The sequence below is a fragment of the Aegilops tauschii genome, chromosome 7, assembly GCF_002575655.3.
Source record: "Aegilops tauschii subsp. strangulata cultivar AL8/78 chromosome 7, Aet v6.0, whole genome shotgun sequence".
NCBI classification, from domain to species: Eukaryota; Viridiplantae; Streptophyta; class Magnoliopsida; order Poales; family Poaceae; genus Aegilops; species Aegilops tauschii.
The window spans coordinates 18,393,655-18,417,367 of NC_053041.3; the positions used below are offsets into that span (position 1 = coordinate 18,393,655).

At 44.9% G+C, this 23,713-nt stretch overlaps 3 protein-coding genes and 1 pseudogene across 3 annotated transcripts; 2 read left to right on the forward strand and 2 right to left on the reverse strand.

Moving 5' to 3' along the window:
* Window positions 1-4,123: 4,123 nt before the first annotated feature.
* On the forward strand, window positions 4,124-7,341 carry LOC109733952 (uncharacterized). Its single transcript, XM_073503503.1, has 2 exons — window positions 4,124-5,465; window positions 5,783-7,341. Exons 1-2 carry the CDS (start codon window positions 4,124-4,126, stop codon window positions 7,339-7,341), a joined length of 2,901 nt encoding a protein of 966 aa, XP_073359604.1.
* A 2,010-nt stretch (window positions 7,342-9,351) lies between these two features.
* On the reverse strand, window positions 9,352-9,966 carry LOC141026662 (uncharacterized). Its single transcript, XM_073503504.1, has one exon. It carries the CDS (start codon window positions 9,964-9,966, stop codon window positions 9,352-9,354), a length of 615 nt encoding a protein of 204 aa, XP_073359605.1.
* Window positions 9,967-10,634: 668 nt separating this feature from the next.
* Window positions 10,635-16,580, reverse strand: LOC141026439 (disease resistance protein RPM1-like; annotated as a pseudogene).
* Window positions 16,581-18,148: 1,568 nt separating this feature from the next.
* Window positions 18,149-21,479, forward strand: LOC123494812 (protein FAR1-RELATED SEQUENCE 5). The gene is made up of 3 exons (XM_073502793.1): window positions 18,149-18,592; window positions 18,889-21,056; window positions 21,134-21,479. The coding sequence occupies exon 2, from the start codon at window positions 18,895-18,897 to the stop codon at window positions 19,897-19,899; it is 1,005 nt and encodes a 334-aa protein (XP_073358894.1). The 5' UTR covers window positions 18,149-18,592; window positions 18,889-18,894; the 3' UTR covers window positions 19,900-21,056; window positions 21,134-21,479.
* The last annotated feature ends 2,234 nt before the right edge of the window (window positions 21,480-23,713 follow it).

The window sequence follows — 23,713 nt, forward strand, 5'->3', positions numbered from 1 at the left end:
CGAACTGGTAATGGCGAGATTCCCAGCATGAGTGATATAACGGGTTTTTGGTTTGGAGATTTCAGCTAAAGCCTAAATGAAACAAATATTATAGTGAATAATATAGCGAGACTGTGTCAGTAATAATCGATATGAGGGACTCGCACTGACAGAAATCAGATGGAAAGAAACAAAACATGGGGAGTTTTCATCTCTACGTACAAGCGAAGGCGTTGTCCTGTGCGCGATGGCAATGGAGTACTGGAGTTTAATATTCATTTTCTATAGAAGAAGAGAGGTGACCAAAAACGACAAATGAGCATCAAGCATCTTCAACGTCAGAATTGTAGGAGTAGAAATCATCTTCCTCCAACAAAGTGGAACCTTCAACTTTCCCTGTGTCATGATCTTTGCTGCTGCTACAAAAACAATGATTGAGCATGATCAAACATGTTTGGTTGGGCTAAATGTATATAGAATGAAATAGAAATTTTCTAACCTGTCCACCGTCAGTGGGATGACCACCACTTGTGATTGTGAGCTCTTTCGCACCGTGGCAGGGGAAGATTCATCCGCTGCATCTATTTGTGCATTGGATCCTCTGACAATGCCCTGCAGGTCATGCTTGCTTCGATCCTCCTTAAGCCGCAACACTGGGTTGTTGGAGTGAGAATCAACTTCATCTTGCAGCACACCAAGCTTCGCTACCCTACAATGGTAACTAAGCATGATCTGTTTGAGCTTCGGAAGATGGTTGACACCAATAATTCCTGATCTTAACATGCAATCATTGATATCTATCATTTTCGGATTGGGTGAGGTGCCATCCCCAAATTCCACCTCTCTTAGTTGCGACAGACCCCGAATATCAAGTTTCTTCAGATTTGGTAATGCTTCCGTTTTGAATCAGATTTGGGAATGGTTCCTTTTGGAACGCTAACTTCTCCTCAATATAAGAGCCCCATCGAAGACTAAGGTGCATGAGGTTAGGTAGTACCCCTAGTATTTCCATTCTTTTACCTTCTTCCTTTAGTTGGCTCCCCACTATTTTGAAGGACTCGAGGTGCTTGTTTGTAGCTTCGTAACTTTCTGAAAGCCCATGTGAGTACCATTGTTAACTGCAGTAGTTAACACAAAAACGCTAACGTGCATGGATGCTTAGCCAGCGCATCCGATTAAAGTGGATCTGATCACATGCATTAGCACCAGCCACCAGTGCCCAGTAATTTCTTTAGATGAATAAAGCGGAGCTGATCCTATTTAAATGCATGTAATTACCTTCTAATTAGGGTACTGGCCCAAGCAAGTCTATGGAGTGCGGCGTGAGTTCAGATGTAGCTATTTTGGCTAGTAGCATCATGGAGATGCCATCAAGTCAGACAAGCTTCGAAACAACGACGTGCCAATGAAGGCACAAGGCATCACCAACCAAGGGGCAAAGGAAAGATGAGAAATCCTTGACAGTACAAACGCTCCTATTATTACTTACAATTAGAACCACTTCAATGTAGCGGTCCTTATGGGCGCTTCAAAGATCTAAGGTCCTTAGTGTACTAGAGAAATCAATGAAGTGGAAAATTGTAGCCTCAAGGAAATAAAAATCTTGAAACTTACATTCTTAATACATGACTTACAGGTTGATACTTCCACACGGAGCTTAATGTCAATGGGAATTATATTATGCAAACGTCAGACAATTAGTTTGAATAGGTTTTTCATTAATTTTGTCCTAATGCGTGACCCCAGCTTGCGCAGTCTGATCCATTACAGCTTCTGCAATGTGACATCATGATGATAATTGGATGGCGTGGCAGTGCACATGGCCATCGTGCTCTATTGCTCCCCTAATGTCAATGGTTTGCGGCCATCGTGTTGTATTGCTCTCCTAATGTCAATGGTTTGAACAGTGTGTTGCATTAATTTTGTGACTGTATGCTGTCAGTGCGATAGCCTTAAAAAAAGAAGAAGATTGTGTTCTAAGCTGACCTTGTTCAAAAATACATCAAGTATTAAGCATGAATTCAGGCTTTGTAGTATTATTACATGACAATACTTTGACCCTTTTCCACACATCACTGGTCGGTACAGATAAATGGCTTCTCGGGCAGTCTATTCCAGCCACCGAGTAGTTGTGTGACGACTTGTAGTTGATGATACAAAGGGACATCCGATTGATGGATCGGTCAAGCACAACCCCCCTCCACAGTTGTGGAAAAGTAAAATGGCATCCAAGTCCGAGAGCGAGGTAACTTTAAAGCAAAACGATGGTATTTGATAGACCATCTTCATAACTGTATCAAACAGATCACAACCATTTAATTTTCATAATTGTTCTTAAACATGGCACATCTAGGCCCTCAGGATTGTATTTGTGCCTATCTACAATAACAACTAATAGGTCTCACTAGTAGAAAAAGAGGCTTCCATACGCCCCATTAGTCCCCAAAATAATCGAACCGCGACCAAAGGGGTCTTTAGTCGCGGTTCGGGAGGAGACCAGCGACCAACTATCTGGGCCCAGCGCGCTCGGTCGACAGCTGGCGGACGGGAGGGGCTTTAGTCCCGGTTGGCCTGGCAAACCGGGACTAAAGGTCCTCAGGCTGGCCCGAAGGCCTTTAGTCGCGGTTGGTCAGACCAACCGGGACTAAAGGTTAGTCCTTTAGTCGCGGTTGGCCAGACCAACCGGTACTAAAGGGCCCATCAAACTCTACCCCCCACCCCCCCTGGACCGCCTTTTCAGTTTTAGAAAAACCAAAAGAAAATCCTCAAAAACCTAACAGAAAAAAAGATACGGGGCTTTTAAGATCTGGAGAGGCAAAAAAATTCAAAAAATTTCAAATTGTGGTCAAACTGTGGTCAAACAATGGTCAAACTAATTATTCTAGAATATTAGTGTTACTAAATAATTATTTCAGTTTTTTTAAATTTTGGTCAAATCTGGTCAAACTGTGGTCAAACTAATTATTCCAGAAATATTAGTGTTACTAAATAATTATTGTTTTTTAAAACAATAGTTTCAAACTCAAACAGTGAAATGTGTCACTTCATACTCAAGCTAAATTCCTGAGGGTTAATAGAATTGACATCCTACTATTGTCAGGAAAACAACAAGTGCAGACTTGGAAACGAGGGAGAATAGAACCCGGAAGTTAAGCGTGCTCAGGCTGGAGTAGTGAGAGGATGGGTGACCGTCCGGGAAGTTAGATGATTTGGAATGATGAGGGGTGATTAGAGATTAGAGGATAAATTGAGCAGTGATGAGGGGTGGTGATTAGAGATTAGAGGTTAAAATAATTCAGAAATTTGAAAATTAAAAAAATTCGCAAAAAAACCAGGTTTAGGGGGGCTAAAACCCTAAACCTGCGGAGGAGGCCTTTAGTCCCGGTTAGCCACGAGAACCGGGACTAAAGGTCCTCCGCCCCGACGGCCCCCTGGCGCCCACGTGGACGGGCCTTTAGTCGCGGTTCGTAAGAGGCGCGACTAAAGGGGGGGCCTTTAGTCACGCATATTTAGTCCCGGTTGCACAGCCGGGACTAAAGGCCCATTTTCTACCAGTGTCTTCATAACTGTATCTATACAGACTATAATCGAGATCCTCGCAATTTTATTTAAGCAGATCTACCTCGGTCATAATCCAAAATCAGTTTTCATTTACTGATCTAGTATCATGTACAACTTTCTACCTGTCTAACATTTGACTGATTTGGCAGTCTGTACTGCAATCTCGCATACTCTTGATCTATTCTAGAAAACACAGTGGGTCGTGCGATTGATTCCAGCACGCAAAGAGTACAATTCAGAGACACAAAATTATGTATGAACATGCATAATGTACATTTCTAATGCAAGTTGCGGATTGTTAATTATACGCATTATAATGTGCGAAGGAGATAGGAAGTTGCTGAGTCTTTCTCCGGTCACCCAAATTAGAGCAAGACAAGAAGAAGGATATAAAAGTGACCCCCGAGCAAGCGACCTAGCTAGTCTTGTCTGGTCACACAAACTAAAGGGAGGAAGTTCACATGTGGGTGGCCCTGGATTCCAGCTGCCCACCTTGCATTGATTCTTGACTTGGTAATACACATCGATCGGGGATCATATATACTCATGCCAGACCCCATCCATTTCATAGCAAACTAAGCAAATGGCTCACATTACCCACAACAACGACCCTGAAGCTGGAGCTGCACCATCCACCCAGCAGGACCAGGGCGGAGGGGGCCGTAACAATGTAGCTAAAGACTTAACTCTGTACGAGTTCAAGGAGCAGCTCCTGCTGCTGTCGACTCTGGTCACAACGGTGACCTACGTCGCCGGGCTGAACCTGCCGGGGGGATCCTGGGAGCAGGATGACCCCGGGGGGCACATCGCTGGTGATCCGATCCTGCGGGATATCCACTACCACCGGTACCTCGCGTTCTACTACTGCAACGCTGCCGCCCTCGCCGCATCCGTCGTGGTCTCCCTCATCCTCATCATCCTGCAGAAGAACGACCATGTTTGGACATCGGTGCTGCGGGTGGTGATGATGCTCGATCTACTCAGCCTCATGGGCTCCTACGGTGCTGGGAGCTGCCGGGACGCGTTCACAACCATCTTCGCGGTGGTAGCCTTCTCTGTTTTGGTACTCTGCATCATTGGTGTTTTCTTCTCCTACCTCTGGCTGAATGGTGACAAAGAGGCACTCTCCAACCCCATCTCCAATTCCAACTCGAACTGTGAGTCCAACTCCAACTCCGTATCGCTCTCCCATTCTATCTCGCACTCTGACTTCAACTCCAACTCACTCTCCATCTCCCATTCCAACTCGAACCCTGACTCCACCTCCAACTCTATATCCAATTCCAACTCCAACACTATCTCCAACCCAAACTCCAGCTCCATCCCCATAAACAATTCCCTTTCGATACAAAACAAGGTGATGAAGTCACTTATCACTGACTCCAAGAAGCGAAAGAAGGATCAGATCGATGTGTTAATGTTACTGGCAACCTTCTCAATCACCATTTCTTACGTCGCCGGGCTGAGCCCACCTGGTGGATTCTGGAGCAGCACCAAGGACGGCCATCATTTGAGCGACCCAGTGTTACAAGCCCGACGTCGGTTCCGTGCCTTCTACATTTGCAACACCACCTCGTTTGTCGTGTCCCTGCTGATCATCGTGGTGCTCCTGGAGAAGATGATGCTCGGGGAGAAGGTGCTGTTGGGGAGATTGACATGGTGGTTCGGCAGAAAGAAGCTCATGGGGGCCATCCCAATGCGGCTTCCGCTGGCCTACGGGGTGATTGCCTTCGCGTTGCTGGGACTCATGGGGGCCTATGCTGCTGGGAGCTGCAGAGGTGCTGGCAGTACGCTCTTGGTCCTGACGATTCCTGTCTGTGTCTTCCTCCAACTGGCACTTGTGTTCCTTCAGGGACAGTATCTTATTCTTGACCCGCTAAGAAGGTTCAAGGCGCTGTTCAAGCACTGGGTGGGTACCCCTGGAGGTATGACAGCAGTTTCACATACCAATTTATATGTGCATTCGATGATTTTCAGGCATGTATCTAATCTATATCAAATGGGTCTGTCTAGGACACCTAAGCTGATGTCCAATATGTTTGTGGTCTATTTTTTTATCCCAACTTTCTTTTTTGTTCCTTGTTGCTGCATATTTGTGAGAGTTTAGATGTGACATCCTTAGAAAATATCTAAATGTGAATTAGACAAACTGATATCAAATATGCAGACTTTTTCCCGAATCAATATATATAGACTTGGTACGCCCCTTGCATAACTGATTGAATATTGGATACATATGCAGGTAGCAACAGGTTCATCCACCACCACCAAATAGCTCGCAATTTTGCTACGCTCCTTGCTATTTTCGTGGTGACCATTACTTACCAAGCGGGACTAGATCCACCAGGGGGCCTCTGGCAAGAAGATCGGGATGGGCATAAAATGGGCCATCCGGTGCTGCAAACGACACATCCTACTCGGTACAAAGTGTTCTTCTATAGCAACTCCACAGCTTTTGTCACATCCATGCTCGTCATCCTGATATTGCACAGCAAGTTTTTGCTCACACGGCGCATAGTGGAATCAACCATTGGACTAGACCTATTGTGCCTCGTCACTGCCTATGGCGCCGGGAGCACTAGGGATGTAAACACATCCATCCACATCCTCGCCTTGGAAGGTCTTCTCCTAATTTATGTCATCGCCCATATGACCTACAAAGACCCTGGTCCAGAGCCGGAAGGTTATGATGCAGTAAAGGATCTACATGACAAGCGCAGGATGTTGCTGCTGATTGCTATCTTAGTCACAACCCTCACATACCAAGCTGGTCTCACTCCGCCTGGTGGCTTTTGGTTAGCAGATGACCAAGGACTTGGTCGCCGTGTGGGTTTCCCTGTTCTCCTCAACAATTACCCTCGCCGTTACAATATATTCTTTTATTGTAATGCGGCAAGTTTCATGGCGTCTGTCACCCTCATTCTTTTTCTCATCAGTCCCAAGCTTTATAGTCTAGCTATACGTTGTTATGTGCTCTATGTGTGCATGTTGGTGGGCATGGTTGGCCTCATGGGTGCCTACGCTGCTGGAAGCTCCAGGCATCTCAAAACCTCCATCTATGTGTTAACCTTGGTTGTCCCGGTGTTAGCCTTCATAGCCTTACTGGTAACCCTTTTCTGGTTCTTCTCGAAACTAGGTCATGGCAGCAACGGCACCACCAACAACAACGATGACAAAAATAACACCACAACCACGACTGCAATCCCAACCACCACAACCACCATCACCGCCATGAGCACCACCACCACCACCTACATTGCCAATGATGAAAACAACAACAAAGAGAAACATACACTTGAATACTTGATGTTGCTAGGAATCCTGGGTGCAAGTATGACATACCAGACTGGCCTAAAACCGCCAGGGGGCCTGTGGCAGGACAACAACAACGGACACTCTGCTGGCAATCCCATCCTCCACGACATCAACAAGCATCGGTATAATGCTTTCTTCTACAGCAACTCAACCTCCTTCATGGCCTCAATCATGGTTGTGGTCATGTTGCTTCCATTGACATTTAAATATAAGTTTGGCAATCACAATCTGCCACTCTGGCCGATGCATACGGCCATTTTACTGGACATGCTAAGCCTCCTGGTGGCCTACGCAGCAGGGACTACTAGGGAATGGGAGACCTCCAGGAATGTCATATTCCTCATCATCCCTGTGTTGCTCTACATTGCGCTCTATGCAACAGCCTCAGTCTTTTTCCATAGGAAAGACCATGTGTTGACAATGCCAACCCCGACTCTAGCCCAAGTGCCAGAATGGACTACCACACCACATCAGGATGCCGAGTGATTCTTTATCTGGTCAAATTCAGTACTTCCAATTTTGGGGAACAACATGAAGAAACATGTGGGAGAAACTGAATGTGTAAATTTGTGACAGAGTTCATGATAAAATGAACCCAATGACCAGCTGGGCTCAACCTTCAGCACCATATGTATGTTTGAGATATTGAGTTGGTTATTCATATGTTTCTCCATGTTTGGCATTCCTTCCGCTTGCCGGAGGGCTCCCTTTCGTTGGTTGGCCCCGCTTAATTTTCCGGCCTTTGTCTGCTTTGCATGTTAATCCATGACCTTGCCTCAGTATGATGACAACTTGACAGGCTTCATATACATAACCAAAATGCATGACAGAAAGAAAGTGCTGACCAATTCAGCAACTTGACCTAACAGTTGCGCTTATAGCTGTGTGATTGCTTGCATTCTTGTCATGATTTCTTCCCCAGGAATATGTTCTTGAAGATCCCAATATCTGCACTCCCTCGGCATATTTCTTACCCTTCCCAAAATGAATGTCTTCTCTGTTTGGACATGAAAGATACAGGCGATTTCTTGCTACGCGCTTATCTTGAAGGTGGATAAGTGCCGTGCAGGGTGGCATGTCCTCTTCATCCGTGGTGGGTGCAAGCGTGTGTTCGTCGATGACATCGTCACTGTTCTGCCAACAGATAGATAAATGGTACAGTGCTTCAGAATGGTACTGTTTTTGTCTTAGACAGTCCGCTGATTGCTCAATTTAGCCTGCAAGTTCGTGAAACTATTGACAGTTGAAATTGGGAAACATGATCATAAATTACAGATGGAAAATACTGCTCGCAAAATAAACCTATGGGTTTTGTATGCCGCCGCGTGGCCTTTTGCTGATAAACTGTAATTGGCAAAGCAAAACCGATGAGAATCACAAATTTGACGGCCTATATATAGCAGGCACATCATTTCATCAACTCAAATTTTGTGGCAATCATCATTCTTCGTTTACAAACAAGCACATACATAGTGGCAACAAGAATTTGAGAGCAGTTAATCATCTACAAGGAAACAGAGTGCTAGAAACAGAGCAAGTCTGTATTCTATCAGGTTGATTTGGTACTACGGGACTGGTCTGCTCTGCACCACACTGCCGACTCCATGGAGTTGGAGCGTGCGGTGTCGTTCCGAAGTGGAGAGAATTCAAACCAATTCTTCAATTTGCGGAACTTGGATCACAACATATGCAATCCTCATTCTTTGATTACAAACAAGCACAAGCATAGTGGCAACAACAGACATAGAGGAACAAAGTAAGTCCATTTTGAAAATTGTAGATGTTCTCATAAGGTTGACCAGCCATTCCATTCCATGGTGTTCCTCAAGAAGCGATTTTCAGCTAGGCCAGCAATTGCATCTTGTAAATTCTCAAAATGGCAGTGCAGCTTGCTACTCCCCTCCGTTACAGTGAAGCTCCAACCCTCCGTTGCAGTGAAGCTCCAAGACAAGGTGTTCTTCTTCCATTCACAGTGGTCGGCTTCACCTTGCACCATATCAACTTGGAGGGCTCAAGTCGCCACCGAACTATGTCCGGGCCATCGTCCACCTCAGGCTCATGGAGGGCGATGCAGTCAAGCATCTCGTGCTAGGCGGCAGCCTCCGGGGCCCCAAATGGCCTCCGGAAAGCGAGGAGCCCTAAGTCAATAAGGGCCCTCTCTACAGAGATCCAAGGATCAACGGCAATGGAGAAGAGGTCGGGGAAGCGCGCGGCGAAGGGAGAATCTCCTGCCCACCGGCCGAACCAGAACAGAGTCGCCACCCCAGATCAAACCGAAATGGAAGTCCCAATGCGGAGGACCGGAAGGAGCTGGATGACTGACTGCCAGAACTGGGAGCCTCCAGACCTCTGACAGAAGGCGAGGGGTTGCCCGCGCAGGTATTTATTTCGGATGATGTCTAACCAGAGGCCACCTTGGCCTTGCAAAATGCGCCAAAGCCAGCGGGATAAGAGGGCGATGTTCATGCGCTTAGAACACATGATCCCGAGGCCTCCTTATTCCCGCGGCTTACAGATGTCCGGCCAGCTGACCATATGGTATTTCTGCTTATTGTTGTCGCCCGCCCAGTAGAAACGAGACTGGACTCTAGCGATCTCATGATGCAGAGTCTCGTGCAAGCTATAGAAGCTCATGAGGAACAAGAGGAAGCTTGATAAGGAGGAGTTGATGAGAATCGTCCGGACCACCTTAGAGAGCCACCTGCCCTGCCAAGTCTCAATACGCGTCTGCAACTTGGCTACAGTCGGGCGCAAGTCGGTGACTGTGAGCCGGGAGTCACTAATGGGCGTCCCCAAGTAGGTCGTGAGGAAGGAGCCCAAGCGACAGTTAAGCCGGTTGGCAATGTTCAGGCATTCGTCCGGAGAGTAGCCCATCACCATCACATCACTCTTGTCGAAGTTGATCTTGAGGCCAGACATTTGTTGGAAGCAGAGGAGGAGGAATTTGAGATTGGAGATGTCCGTCTCCGAGCCTTCCACCATAATGATGGTGTCGTCGGCGTGCTGGAGAAGGGAGATCCTAGAGCCGCCAGCAAGGTGAGGCGTGATCCCGTGGATATGCCCAGCCGCCTTAGCCTTGTCCAGGATCGCGGCAAGTGCGTCCACAACCATGTTGAACAAGAATGGGGAGAAGGGGTCGCCTTGTCTAACCCCCCAAAAAAAAAACAGCAAGAAGAACCCAATTGGTAATGGATGGTGAGAGTCTAAGACACTAAAATGATAGTATAAAGAATTGCTTATATGAAAAGTAACAACTCATAGCGCATATCATACTGATGTGGTCTAGTTTTCAGAAACAAAGTGTGATGCTTTTTATTTTCAGAGGAAATAAAAGCTAAAAGCAAAATCAAAGCAGAAAACCATGGATATAAAAATATGGTGTGGCTAGGCCTCAGTCGACTGAGATTTAACCAAGTCTTAGTCAAGTGACAAAACACGCAAGAGATAAAAGGAAAAAACTGAAAATAAAATTTTGCACGGGTCTCAATGTCGATATAGCATCGACTGAGACTTAGCAAGACTATAAAAACACATTCACCTACAGCTGCCTGGGAAACTCTATGTTACTCCCTCTGATCGAAAATAAGTGTCATGGTTTAGTTCAAATTTGAACTAAGACAATGACACTTATTTCGGATCAGAGAGAGTATATGATACTGTCTACATGTCCAGCAGGTAAATAGGAATGCAACATCTTACAGACACTGAGATAAACAGTTGGCGGTGTGCATGAAGAAAGTGCGACAAAGATCGCGAGAAATCAGATGGAATCATACAAATCAAAGGAAATCATCATTCTTCATCTACAAACAAGCACAGGCATAGTGGCAGCAAGAATTTGAGAGGAATTAATCTTCTTCAAGGAAACAGAGTGCTAGAAACAGAGCAAGTCTGTATCCATGGAGTCGGAGCGTTCCCTGCCGTTCTGGAGTGGAGAGAATTCAAACAAATCCTTAAATTAGCGGAACTCAGATCACAACATATGCAATCCTCATTCTTTTATTACAAACAGGCACAAGCATAGTGGCAGCAACAAACAGAGAGGAACTAAGGATCTCTGGAAGAACAGAGTACTACTAGAAAACAAAGGAAGGCTGTGTTAAAAATTGCAGGTGTTCTCATCAGGTTGATCATCAGCCATTCCGTTCCATGCTGTTCCCTAAGAAGTCATTTTTCATCGGGGCCAACAATTGCAACTTGTGAATTCCTTCTGAGTAGCAGTGCAGCTTGCTACTACCCTCCATTACACTGAAGCCCCGAGATCAATGCATTCCTTTTCCATTCACAGTGGAGAAATGCCGTGATCCCTCGCAGCTTCACCTTATACAGTATCAGAGGCCGCCGTGATCCCTCTCAGCTTCACCTTACACCATATCAGAGGCCACAAGCCAGCAGAGAACCTGGAGAGCTGAACATGATGGCCAATTGCAGCATAACATTACGTATCTGCAGATTCTTGTGGGGTGTAGTCCATTGCATTTTCCACGAGTTCTCTCCAGCTAAAATGCAATTACAGAGCATGCATTAGTTTTATTTCATCGGGAATTTTATTATGTGTTCACAAGTTCAAAACAACAAACAAATTGCAAGTATAACTGACCAGTTATCTGCATGAACACTTCACGATTCACGTTCAGATGCACTTTGACTGTCAAGGCACCGCGAACTAGCTCTCTCCTGGATCGGAAATGGAATTCAAGCTTCAGATTCACTCGAGATCATTCATTGGCGGCAGAAGATGTTAGGATTTTTGTTCACTCCAGCTCAAGGAGCTCTCTGCAACAAAGTGGATTATTAGAAATAAATGCTTAACGGAAAAGCGAATCAGATGACCACGACAAAGTTTACAGTATAAGTTAGTCCTTACATGTCCAGCAGATAGGTGGTAATGGATGGCCGTATCATCAGCAGCAACAAGTGCAAACGAGCCACACCTACTGTATAGAGAGAGAAACATGGTCAGAAACCCAAAACTGAATCAACTAATCAAAGCATGCAACCATGGTGTTCCAGTTAAGGCTCCTGGTGACCTGAGTGTATGCCAGAACAGATCAGTATGCAGCAGGGGTCAATTGAGGCGAGCGAAGAACAGAACAATGGAACGGAGAAGAGCTCGATCATCAACTACAACTAGACACTCTTCTTCAGCGCAGATCATGTTTGCTGTTATAGAAGGCAATAAAGCAGAAGAGAATAGAAATGGATTGTAAGAGTTTATATAATAAACATCACCAGTTGATAGCTACAGCCTACATGCAGGTATATAGTGAGCTGAGTAAACAACAGACCAATCTAAGGAGCCATCTTCCAGCATTTGTATACAGTGGGAAGAGCAGAGAATGCAGGCTGCCCTCTTGATGATTCATGAGTTGATTGATAATGCCATCTTCCATGAGAAAGAGGGGCGCATATATTACTGAGCCCAAGTGGTGATGGCGAGATTCCATGAGAGCACAGCGGTACATCAAGTTCCTGTCAGAAATAATTGATAAGCGAAAAACAAACTATTTACCAGCATTGCGGATTGAAAGAAACAAAGAGGATGTTCGATCTGTACCAGAGAATCTGTACAGAGCGGCAGCAATGGAGCTGAAGAAAGAAACGAGCAACGTCACCCAGATCGTGGTAGCTCCGGTCCTTCTGCAGTCGTAGCACGGGATGGTTGGGGTGTGCGTCCAACCTCACCTTGCAGCGCGCCAAACTTCGCCACTTGAAGTCCATAGCCAAGTGAAATCTCCTTGATTTTTGGAAGGTGTTTGATGCCAGTAATCCGTGATTTCAATCTGCACCATTCAATTTCGATCTTTTCCAACTGGGGCGAGGTGCCTACCTCGAATACCAACTCTGTCAGTTGCTCCAGGCTCGACATATCAAGTCTCCTCCTGAGACTTGGGAATGTTTCTGCTCTAAAAATAAGTTTCTTCCCAACATAAGAATCCCAACCAAGACGAAGGAGCATGAGCTTAGGCAGTGCGCCTAGTAGTTTCATGATTTTATCTCCTTCCGTCAGATTGCTATCCGATAAGTCAATCTTCACCAAATGTACTAGATCCCCAAACCAGTCAGGCATCTCCCCGAGATCTCCAACCAAATTCAGCTTCCTCAGGAGAGGGGGAGGGGAGGAAATAGAATGCAACCACTTAAGTGATGGACGGTTTCTCCAATAAATAGTATCCACACAAACGCAAAGAGATGTGAGGGAAGTGAGCTTCTCAAGGGATGCACAAAGTATCTCATTGTTTTTCTTGCTGGCCCCTACTCTGACACTTAACTTTCTCAAATTTATAAGCTCCCCGAGCTCTTTAACTGCTTTCCTACTAGCTTGCCCAATGTTCACAACCTCTAGTATTTCTAAATCCTTTAGGTTGCTGATCTCCGTGGGCCCCTTCACACCCCTAGGAGCAGGATAAGTAAGGATAAAGGGCGTACAACTGCACGTGCAGCAGAACTCGGGCCAAATTCTATTACACGAAGGCTACGGAGGTTTTGTAGTTTAGTGATCTCAATTGGTAGTGATGTGACGACTCTTACGTCCAAAGTCTGCAGGCCATGTAATTTCCCTATGGATCTTGGGAGCTTGTGAACATTTGAATCAAAACTAAGATATTTCAAATGACGTAACAACCCAATAGTATTGATAACTTTTCGTGTGATTTCAAACTGGGCATCATGTAAATCCAAGACTCTAAGCATCCTAGAGTCAGACAAACAGAGTGATAGTGTCAGCTTCATGGGTCTCCCACCAAACACGGTTAATGGTCGGACATGGTGCAAATCCATGATTTTATTTTGGCACCGACTGCCATGAATGACGTAAATTCTCTTGTACTATGCCCGTTATATTATCCCATGTCGAGCATGCAAAACTTTCATCCCTAGAAATTGAGATCATGACATCACGAATGATATCATGGACTCGACAGTTCTTCACAGTTCCATCTATGTTCACTCTTGATGGCTGGATCAAGTTTCGGTTGATTAGGTCATTAAAGTAACTATTCCCAACATCCTCAACACTCACCCCAACTCTAGCGATGACAAAGCCCTCGGCTATCCATCTTTCTACCAGACGCCTCCTTTTGATTTCAAAATCCTCTCCAAATATGCTTAAATACAGAAAACATGACTTAAGATGGGAGGGCAAGTGGTTGTAACTCATGGTAACCATCCTCCTCACTGCTTCAAGGCTTCGGTTGCTCTCTAGCTCTGAGGGGATCTGGTTATAAATACTTTGCCACTCAATAACCTCTCTAGTGGCAAGCATGCCTCCTATTGTGAGTATAGCTAGAGGTAACCGTCCAGACTTTTTTACTATCTTAGTAACTATGTTCCTCATGTTCTCATATTTTTCCATGTCTTCCTCACTTTTCCTCACCTTCCTTAATAGCAATTTTATGGCGTCATTTGTTTCTAAGGGTTGATGGCGGTAGATAAATGATCCATAAGATTCCAAGGTACACTCCTTAGCTAAGCCAACATCTCTTGTTGTTACCATTATCCGACTACCTTTGCTGTTATTACTTGGAAAAGCAATTGTTTTGATCCACTTCCAATCATCTATGTTCCATAAGTCATCAAGAACAACAAAGTACCTCTTCTCAAGTAGCTCTTTTCTGAGGTAGCTCGCGAGATTCTCTTCTCGCACCACCTTCCCGCCAAGTTCCTTCTTGAGTGCTTCGTCACCGCAGAGTTCTTTGATCATAACTTTGAGAAACTCCATCCTGACAAATGACTGCGACACAGTGATCCAAGCATAACATGAAAAGTTATTCATACTTTCATAAACCTTCCTTGCAATAGTAGTCTTACCCAGACCACCCATGCCAACCATGCATACTACCCGAGCAGGGCCATTGTTGGCATTGACATCCACAAGCCTTATTAACTCTTGTTTAGGATTGGAGAACCCCACCAGTTCGGCTTCATCGATGTTGTTCGCTGACTGGTTGCGAATATCTTCCATGCAAGAATCCCTCTCATCAATGGCTCTAGTGATTTGGTTCTTCTCAATCAGGTTGTAGCGTGTGTTCCTGCTGCTCACTTCTTCAACTCTTGATTTGAGGTCACGGATCTGCATGGCAATTCGGTGGCGGTCTTTGAGCTTCATTAGCTTCCGCGACAAGCTTTGACTTGCCACATGCACCATGAATTCAGCAAGGCAATCCTCAATATTGTAGGAGAGGTCCCTTATTTGATTTGCCCACACCTTTAGTAGCATTTCTTTCTCCTTCATTCCTTCAGCAGCCACGAGGAATGCCTGCATCGTCTCTAGCTCATCTTTGATGAACCTGCAAAACAAAGGTTCGAGAGAAACTTAATTACAACGCTCTCGGTGTTATTCCCACAGCCAGACATGCAAAGATACATGCAAAAATAAAGGAAAAGAATGCTGGGTATCATTTTCCCGATATAATCCTATGTAAGAGGCGTTGTGGGAAGTCTGTGACCCGAACAAAATAAGTGAAGGCCCTTTCGCCAAGAAAAAAAAGTGAATGCAAACATACCAGATATCCTTCCTCACACCCATGAGGAGGCTCATCTCGTCGGCGGCAGCAGAGGCGGCCTTGCTGATGGCGCCATCCAGCATGGACCTCGCCATGCTCAGCACTGTCTCCGCCATTATCTCTCGACGTACGGTTCTGCTCTCAACTGTGATGCCGGATTTGGTTGCTGGGGCCTCGATCACAAGGCTGGTGTAGCTTGCATCTTGCCCTCTGCCGTGTATATATACTAGCTATTAGGAGCAGATCTGTTCAATATTCTTTGGAAATATGCAGGTGCAAGTACTTGGCCTGCTGACGGACACGGCTCAACACGAAAAGAAAATATGCTTCGGCATCACACATGCAAAATGGTTACATGTTGCCCCAAGGGGAGAGGAGAAGCAATCTGGGTTATTCTTGCCAACATGATCCCCAAGGTATCAGCTTTAACAAAACTGAATGCTTTAACAAGGCATCAGGCTTTAACAAAGCTGAAAAGCGTATCGGAAACCAAAGTAGAGTAGAGGAGAAGCCTTTGCCTCGTTACCACGCAAGGCACATATCCATGCGTGCCAAGGTCTAAAGCAAAGCAAATAATCATGCACGAGTATGCTTGAGGCCAGGTTAACTCCCTTCTTAATTACACGCTCGAATTGATTTGCCATGGTATGTGTTTAGTCAAAAAACAGAACAAGAAGAAGTACATACACAAACTGCATGTTTCACGCGTTACCAAACCCTGAAAGTTGATCGTTTTGGTGCTTATATATTCTTGAACCGCTTAAATTTTCAGAACTTGAATAACAACACCGTATGCGTCATCGTTCTTCCTTTACAAACAAGCACAAGCATGAGAGCAATTAGACACCTTAAGAAAAAAAAACCGAGTACTAATAAACAAACTGAGTCTGCATTGACAACTGCACGTCTTCGCGTCATCAGATTGATACATTCCATGGTGTATTGCAATACTTGACTGTCATCTGTGCCAGCAGTTGCCACTCGTAAACTCCAAGGGCGATGCATTCCTCTGTCGTTCACCCCTTACGAACATCAGGTTGTATATCAGCTTCACTTTGTATCTTCTTGATGCTCCATTTTAAGCTAATAAAATTCACCCTTTGATGAAAATCTCAGCAGCAAAAACAAAGCAACCTAATTGGCAGTAGTATCTTGTGTGGCGTAGTCCTTTGCATTTTTCCGTCAGAAATCATAGACGCACGGGATTACTACGGGCATTCAACGGACCCTTCAACTAATTAAACATCCCCCCCCCCCCCCCCCCCCCGCCCCTTCTTAATTTCAGCTGGGTGGGGCCCAGCCCTCCCCTTTAATCCAATCACAGTTTGCCACCTCAATTCCACCCCGTAATAAGGCCGTGAACGTCCGTCGATGTAGCATTGCTGTTTTTCCATGCCCTCCCCAGCCATCTGAAATACACTTACAGAGCATGCATGAGTTTCCTTCTTATTTTCTGCAAATATGAGTTTACTTGAACAACAAAGGTATTAGGTGTTTGCTAGCTGAATACAGTACAACATAAAAAGTTGCAGGCATATATATGGACAACATAGAAATAGAATTAATTCCCTCATTTAAAAGAAATAAGTTGAAACTAATAATTTTGTATTCATATAGTTGGACCTAGATCCATTTGGGCCGATGGATGAAAGGACAAAACTTGACAACACTCTGACCAAATATACAAGTTGGCTCCTATGTCTGTCTCGGTGTGACACTCTAAACTCTGAAAGTCTGAATTACCAAGCATGTACTGACAAGCACCACCTTAATGACAGCTGTCTTAGGAATCCACCCTATAATTAACTCTGCAAGTTTGCATCACTGAAGAAGCGTCTCAGAAAGGCAAAGGTACAGCAGAGGAGAAAAATTAACATTTTCAGAACTGAATAGCCTGCTTTTTCTTTTCTACTACTCCCTCAGTAAACTAATATAAGAGCATTTAGAATACTAAAATAGTGATCTAAACACTCTTATATTAGTTTACAGAGGGAGTACATCAGAAGGCTCACGTGTACTTGGGGCAACTCGGACCTGCAGTATGGGCCCAGTTGTCGTGGTGGTCCCTCTTTCGATTGGCTAGCCTCACTCTTTGTCCATGAACAAACATGAATATAGTGGCAGCAAAGTAACAAATGGATAGTAGTAAATCATCTGTAAAAACAGAGAGTACCAGTAAACGGAGTGAATCCGTATTCAGACAAAATTACATGTATCATTTTCATAATATATTCACTCGATATTATATTTCTTGATATTTTCTTCTATATACATGGTCAAACTTAGAAAACATTGATTTTTTGACTAAATTTATGGGTCGTGTATTTCAGGGCAGAAGGTGTATTGACTATTGAGCCACCAAAGAGTAATGCACAATTTGACATTCGCAGTGTAGGAAGAGCTGGGTGCCTGGGTCTGTCTCAGCTAGCTTCACATTGTGGCATATAGAGACCACCACCATTTAGTAGCAGCATACGGTGTGGTGTAGTCCATTTCATCTTCCACATCTTCAGCTGAAATCCACAAACAGAGTATGCATCAGTTTACTTTGTCAGGAAATGTATTATGTGCTTTCAAGCTCAAACAGCATCACATGTTTGTAGGCATACACAGAACATGTTTGACACGCTGCAGAGGCGCTTGGACTGTGAGCCACCACGAACTAGCTCTCTCCTGGATCACAAAAAGATCCAGGGACTCCCGACTACACTCCACTACTATTGTCCTTGGCGGCACATGATGTACTTCAGGTAGACGCGCTCCATGCTCAAATCTCACCTTATTTTTTTGAGCTCCTTTACGGTGATTGGGGCAGTACTTGGAGTACTTTCGAGTACTTACCCCTCCGATTTTTATTAGCCGTACGATCTGGTGGGGGATTAAGAATGAATTAACTTAATTAGCTTAATCAGAGAAGGGCATAATGGTTCAGGGTAAAAAAAATTCAACCGATCACGTCCACGACCAGAACCACGTCTAGATCTAGTAGCTCGGTCAAGTCCTCCTTCTCGTCCTCTTCCTTCTGTCCGACGAGCCCGGCGAGAGGAACCAATTCACCGTCGTCGGCGTCGTTCTCGTCCTCCTCCTGGTCCCCTTCACTATAAAAGACGTGGTCGGCGGCAGGAAGAAGAATAAGGCGTGACATCTGCGGCGGCAGTGTCGGCGGCGACGGCGGCGGCGGTATAGGAGAAAGCCCCGCGCTGATCCCATCGCTTCCGGACTTGCATCTTAAGGTATGAATCGTCCGAATCTCAACTTACTTTGATTCGTAGCCTGCACTTCCTACTTAGATTTGTTTAGTCATCATCGATTTAGGTTTCCCTAGTGCATGCAATTCAATTTAGAATTTTTCATCATCCATGGTCACTTCACTAGTTTACGGGGGACCCAGTTTATGGACGTTTATGATCGCTTGCCATAACATGTACAAGGAGCAAAGTTTAAAATTCCACGCAAGCTTTCGTACTGGGTTTTGCATGCATTTATGTCTGTCCTTTCAGATTTTTTATTCGTCCGAATTGTGATGCAGGAAGACATGGCGGACGTAAGTCATGAGTCAATGATGGAGTACTATCATATTTCCAACAAGATGTTTAATAGTGAGGATGAAGGTTATACATTCTATAACAAATATGGTCTTGAGAAAGGTTTTAGTGTCCGGAGAAGCTATGTCGAGTGGGATGGATCCAACTGCCATATAATTTTAAGGAAATTTGTGTGTAGTCGTGAAGGGGTTCGTGAAGAGAAGCACATGAAGAGGAAGATGGAAGATAGAAAGAGGAGGCCACGGAGTATAACTCGTGTAGGGTGTAAAGCTAAATTGGTGATTGCAAGACAGGAGGAAACAAGTCAGTGGTTTGTCAAGGATTTCATCGATGAACACAACCATCCTCTAGCCCCACGGGATCTGTCGTGTCTTTTGCGTTCACACAGAAGAATTAGCGATGAGCAGAAAGCGGACATTGCAGACATGGAAAAATCTGGGATCAGAAAACACCATATTATGGATATTATGTGCATGCAGTACGGTGGATATGATGAGGTTGGATGCATTATGAGGGACATTTACAATTTCTGCCATGCTAACAAGAAGGAAACAATTTCTTCCGGGGATGCTCAAACGGTGATCAATCACATGGTGGCGAGGCAAGAGCAAGATTCAGATTTTTTCTTCAGGTACTTGCTTGATGAAGCTGGCCATCTGAAGGGACTGTTCTGGTGTGATAGTCAATCCCGACTTGACTACGAGGCTTTCGGAGACGTTATTATTTTTGATAGCACATACAGAACCAATAAGTACAATCTGCCATTTGTGCCGTTTGTCGGGTTGAATCACCACCGCAATACCGTTATTTTTGCATGTGGTATCATTTCACATGAAACAAGCCAGGCATACGAGTGGATGTTACGGACCTTTTCTGATGCTATGGGACAGAAGCATCCTATATCTGTGATCACGGATGGGGACCTTGCAATGCAGAGAGCAATCAGGGTGGTGTGGCCTGACTCAAACCATAGGCTCTGTATATGGCACATTTAGCAGAACATTGTACGCCATCTGCATGATGACACGGTAAAGGAGGAATTCCGATCTTTCATATATGATACATCTTCCATTGAAGAGCATGAGAGAAAATGGTTACACTTCTTACAACGGAATAAAGTAACAAGTGAGGACTCCTGGCTGCATCAGATGTATAAGATGAGAAAACTGTGGTGTGCTCCATATCTTGAGGGCCGTTGTTTCCTAGGATTGAGCAGCAATCAGCGGAGTGAGAGTTTAAACTCGGTGCTACATACGCATCTTGAGGCTAAGATGACGTTGTTTCAAATGCTAGAGCACTATGAGCGTTGCCTTGCGTCGTGACGCTTGAACGAGGCTCTCCAAGACGTCGAGGCCTTACAGTCCGTTCCATTCACAGAGGAAAATGCTTCAGTTCTTGAGAAACATGCCGCGAAAGTTTTCACTCCTGCTGTGTTTAAGTTGGTCTTATGGAGCATAGATGCTGTCATAAAATGTGAGATCAGAGAGGTACTTGATGCAGCAGAGGTTACCACATACGTTGTGTCTAAGAAGGAAAGAATGGATAAAAAGATTTAAGTGCGCACGGAGACGAAGGAAGGTATGCTTCGCAGTATTAGTTGTTCTTGCTGCAAATTGGAATGCGCAGGCACACCATGTTCCCACATATTTTACATATTGGGAATTTTATAAGAAGAAACACTATCCAGGTGTTGTGTTCTCACTAGGTGGACAATGAGTGCAAAATGTGCATTCACACCGACCAGAAAGAGCGAGATGTATGCATACTCTGCAGCCCTAAGGTACCGTAAGCTAAGGAATTTTAGTCACGCAGCATGTTTCAAGGCATGCCACTCTGATGAGGCGTTTCAGCATCTAAAAAGGGTTTTGGAAGGACAAGATGTTTGCAAGGGATCAACAAGTGAACAAGCTGATAGCAAGGGATCAACTAATGCTCAGGGTAACAGCATTAGGTTTGGCCCGTTGATGCCACAATCGGCTAACCTTGATGGTGAAGGTTTCGAAAAGGTTCTGGATCCCGTGCATGTGCCAGGCCGAGGTGCTCCGAAGAAAAGGCTACAGGCAAAGATGAAGAAACCAGAACAAAGGGTAGATGTAGCTATTGTCATGAGGCAGATGGTCACAATCGACGTACGTGCGCCAAATTGATAGAGGTACCTAATATGCCGTAATTTAATGTTTTAATTTGTCCAAATATATTCCATGGCATTAATAATATCCTTATGTGCAGGATCTCAAAGAAAAAATATGATAGCTACAACATTGTGCGCACGGTCGGACAACAAGTACGTCGACGATCAACCTGATGTTGGCGTGTGCATTGTCGTCTATGTCTAGTATCGTGTGACCTTTTCTCTAAAATACTTCATTCTGTCAGTTAGTGACTTCCTCATAATGTATGACTCAGCTATTTGGTTGTCCACTCCCTTGTAACAGTATTAGTTTGGGATATTTTTTTGCATTTTATATGTGAGTTCTTCAAGTGCAACCTCAAGAATCATGGTTTCTTCGTGGCCAGCATGTAGCTTCTTTATGTTGCACGATAAAATTTGGAAATAGATGTAATGGAGGAATTATATTTCGCTCCTGAAAACAAAATAAAAGCCTGATAAATCCAAAAAATACATTAGCCATCCATGCTCTCCAATTGAAGAATATACATGATGAATACAGATGATAAATCATACTCATCCTACATATCCTCCACGTAGAGTGCAAGGAAAACTGCTTCCGACTTCTTATCATAGTGTGTTTGTATCTGCATGTACAACTCACCATGCTACAGGGGAGCCAGGCGAACAAAACAGTGAAAACGGCGAAGAAACTGGTGAAGAAATTGTTCCGGGCGAGTTATATCGCGTGTGCCGCGGCGTGGGGAACATACCCTCCTCGGGATTTCCATCGCAGAGGCCCAGGCAATCGTCTCCGGGATCAGCGCCAGGTGACAGCTGCGGATCCGTGGCAGATCGACCAGACGCGCCAGCTGCGATCGGCTGCACGCGCGCCTCCGACCTGCCGCTCGACACGCGGCCACCTCGGATCGGGCGAGGCGCGCCCTCCGGCCCGCACCAATCACCGGCGGCCACGCGGCAACCATATAATGGTCAGGGACGCATGCGCTTTGCGGTCCAGCCCGTGTGCTACTAGCGGCGCCCCGCCGTTCGCCAGGCGGACGTGGAGACAGCCCCTGACTCCAGTGGGCCTGCAGCATCATGGGCTCATGATGAGCCTGCGAGCCGCCCTGGATCTTCTGCCGCTCCACTCTCACCAGCGCCTCGGCCCGCTGCCACAGAAGATCAGGACCGCCCGGAACCGGCTGCTGCAGGCTAATATGCCTCGGATTCCGTCGCTGTCCTGTCTCCAGAAAGGGCTATGGGATCTTGTGCGGCCACGAACTCTCCTGCACATCAATGGTCCCTCCGGAATGCGGTGATTTTTTCGACCACCTCCAAATTACCTCAATTTTGGCACACATGATCTCTTGCACAAACAAAACTAGGTTTCCAAGGTTTTATATTTTTTTTGAATTTATGCCGCCCTCTAGACTGACTGATCAAAACATCGGTGTATACCTCAAGGGGGCATTGTAATTTTTTTCCAAATTTTCTTTCATGGACATGTTTGGCACATGTGGGTCACCGTGTCATAGAGAAATTGGGTGATTTGGAGGTCGTGGAAAAAATCGCCTTTGTTCAAAAAATGGCTTAAGTTAGACCAAATGGTCCCTCCGGAATGCGGTGATTTTTTCGACCACCTCCAAATCACCTCAATTTTGGCACACATGATCTATTGCACAAACAAAGCTAGGTTTCCAAGGTTTTGTCTTTTTTTGAATTTTTTTGAATTTATACCGCCCTCTAGACTGACTGATCAAAACATCGGTCTATAACTCAAGGGGGCATTGTAAAATATTTTTTTACCAAATTTTGTTTCATGGACATGTTTGGCACATGTGGGTCACCGTGTCATAGAGAAATTGGGTGATTTGGAGGTGGTGGAAAAAACCACCTTTGTTCAAAAAATGGCTTAAGTTACCAAATGGTCCCTCCGAAATGCGGTGATTTTTTCGACCACCTCCAAATCACCTCAATTTTGGCACACATGATCTCTTGCACAAACAAAGCTAGGTTTCCAAGGTTTTATATTCTTTTGAATTTATACTGCCCTCTAAACTGACTGATCAAAACATCGGTCTATACCTCAAGGGGGCACTGTAAAATATATTTTTTTCCAAATTTTCTTTCATGGACATGTTTGGCACATGTGGGTCACCGTGTCATAGAGAAATTTGGTGATTTGGAGGTGGTGGAAAAAATCACCTTTGTTTAAAAAATGGCTTAAGTTACCAAATGGTCCCTCCGGAATGCGGTGATTTTTTCGACCACCTCCAAATCAGCTCAATTTTGGCACACATGATCTCTTGCACAAACAAAGCTAGGTTTCCAAGGTTTTATAATTTTTCTAAATTTTTTTGAATTTATACTGCCCTCTAGACTGACTGATCAAAACATCGGTCTATACCTCAAGGGGCCATTGTAAAATATATTTTTTCCAAATTTTCTTTCATTGAAATGTTTGGCACCTGTGGGTCACCGTGTAAAAGAAAATTTGGGTGATTTGGAGGTGGTGGAAAAAATCACCTTTGTTCAAAAAATGGCTTAAGTTAGACCAAATGGTCCCTCCGGAATGCGGTGATTTTTTCGACCACCTCCAAATCACATCAATTTTGGCACACATGATCTATTGCACAAACAAAGCTAGGTTTCCAAGGTTTCGTATTTTTTTGATTTCATACTGCCCTCTAGACTGA

Coding starts and splice junctions, on each gene's coding strand:
- LOC109733952 (XM_073503503.1), top strand. CDS start 4,124: ATGGCTCACATTACCCACAACAACGACCCTGAAGCTGGAGCTGCACCA. Junction 5,466..5,782: donor CTGGGTGGGTACCCCTGGAG/GTATGACAGCAG, acceptor ATACATATGCAG/GTAGCAACAGGTTCATCCAC.
- LOC141026662 (XM_073503504.1), bottom strand. CDS start 9,966: ATGGTTGTGGACGCACTTGCCGCGATCCTGGACAAGGCTAAGGCGGCT.
- LOC123494812 (XM_073502793.1), top strand. CDS start 18,895: ATGGCGGACGTAAGTCATGAGTCAATGATGGAGTACTATCATATTTCC.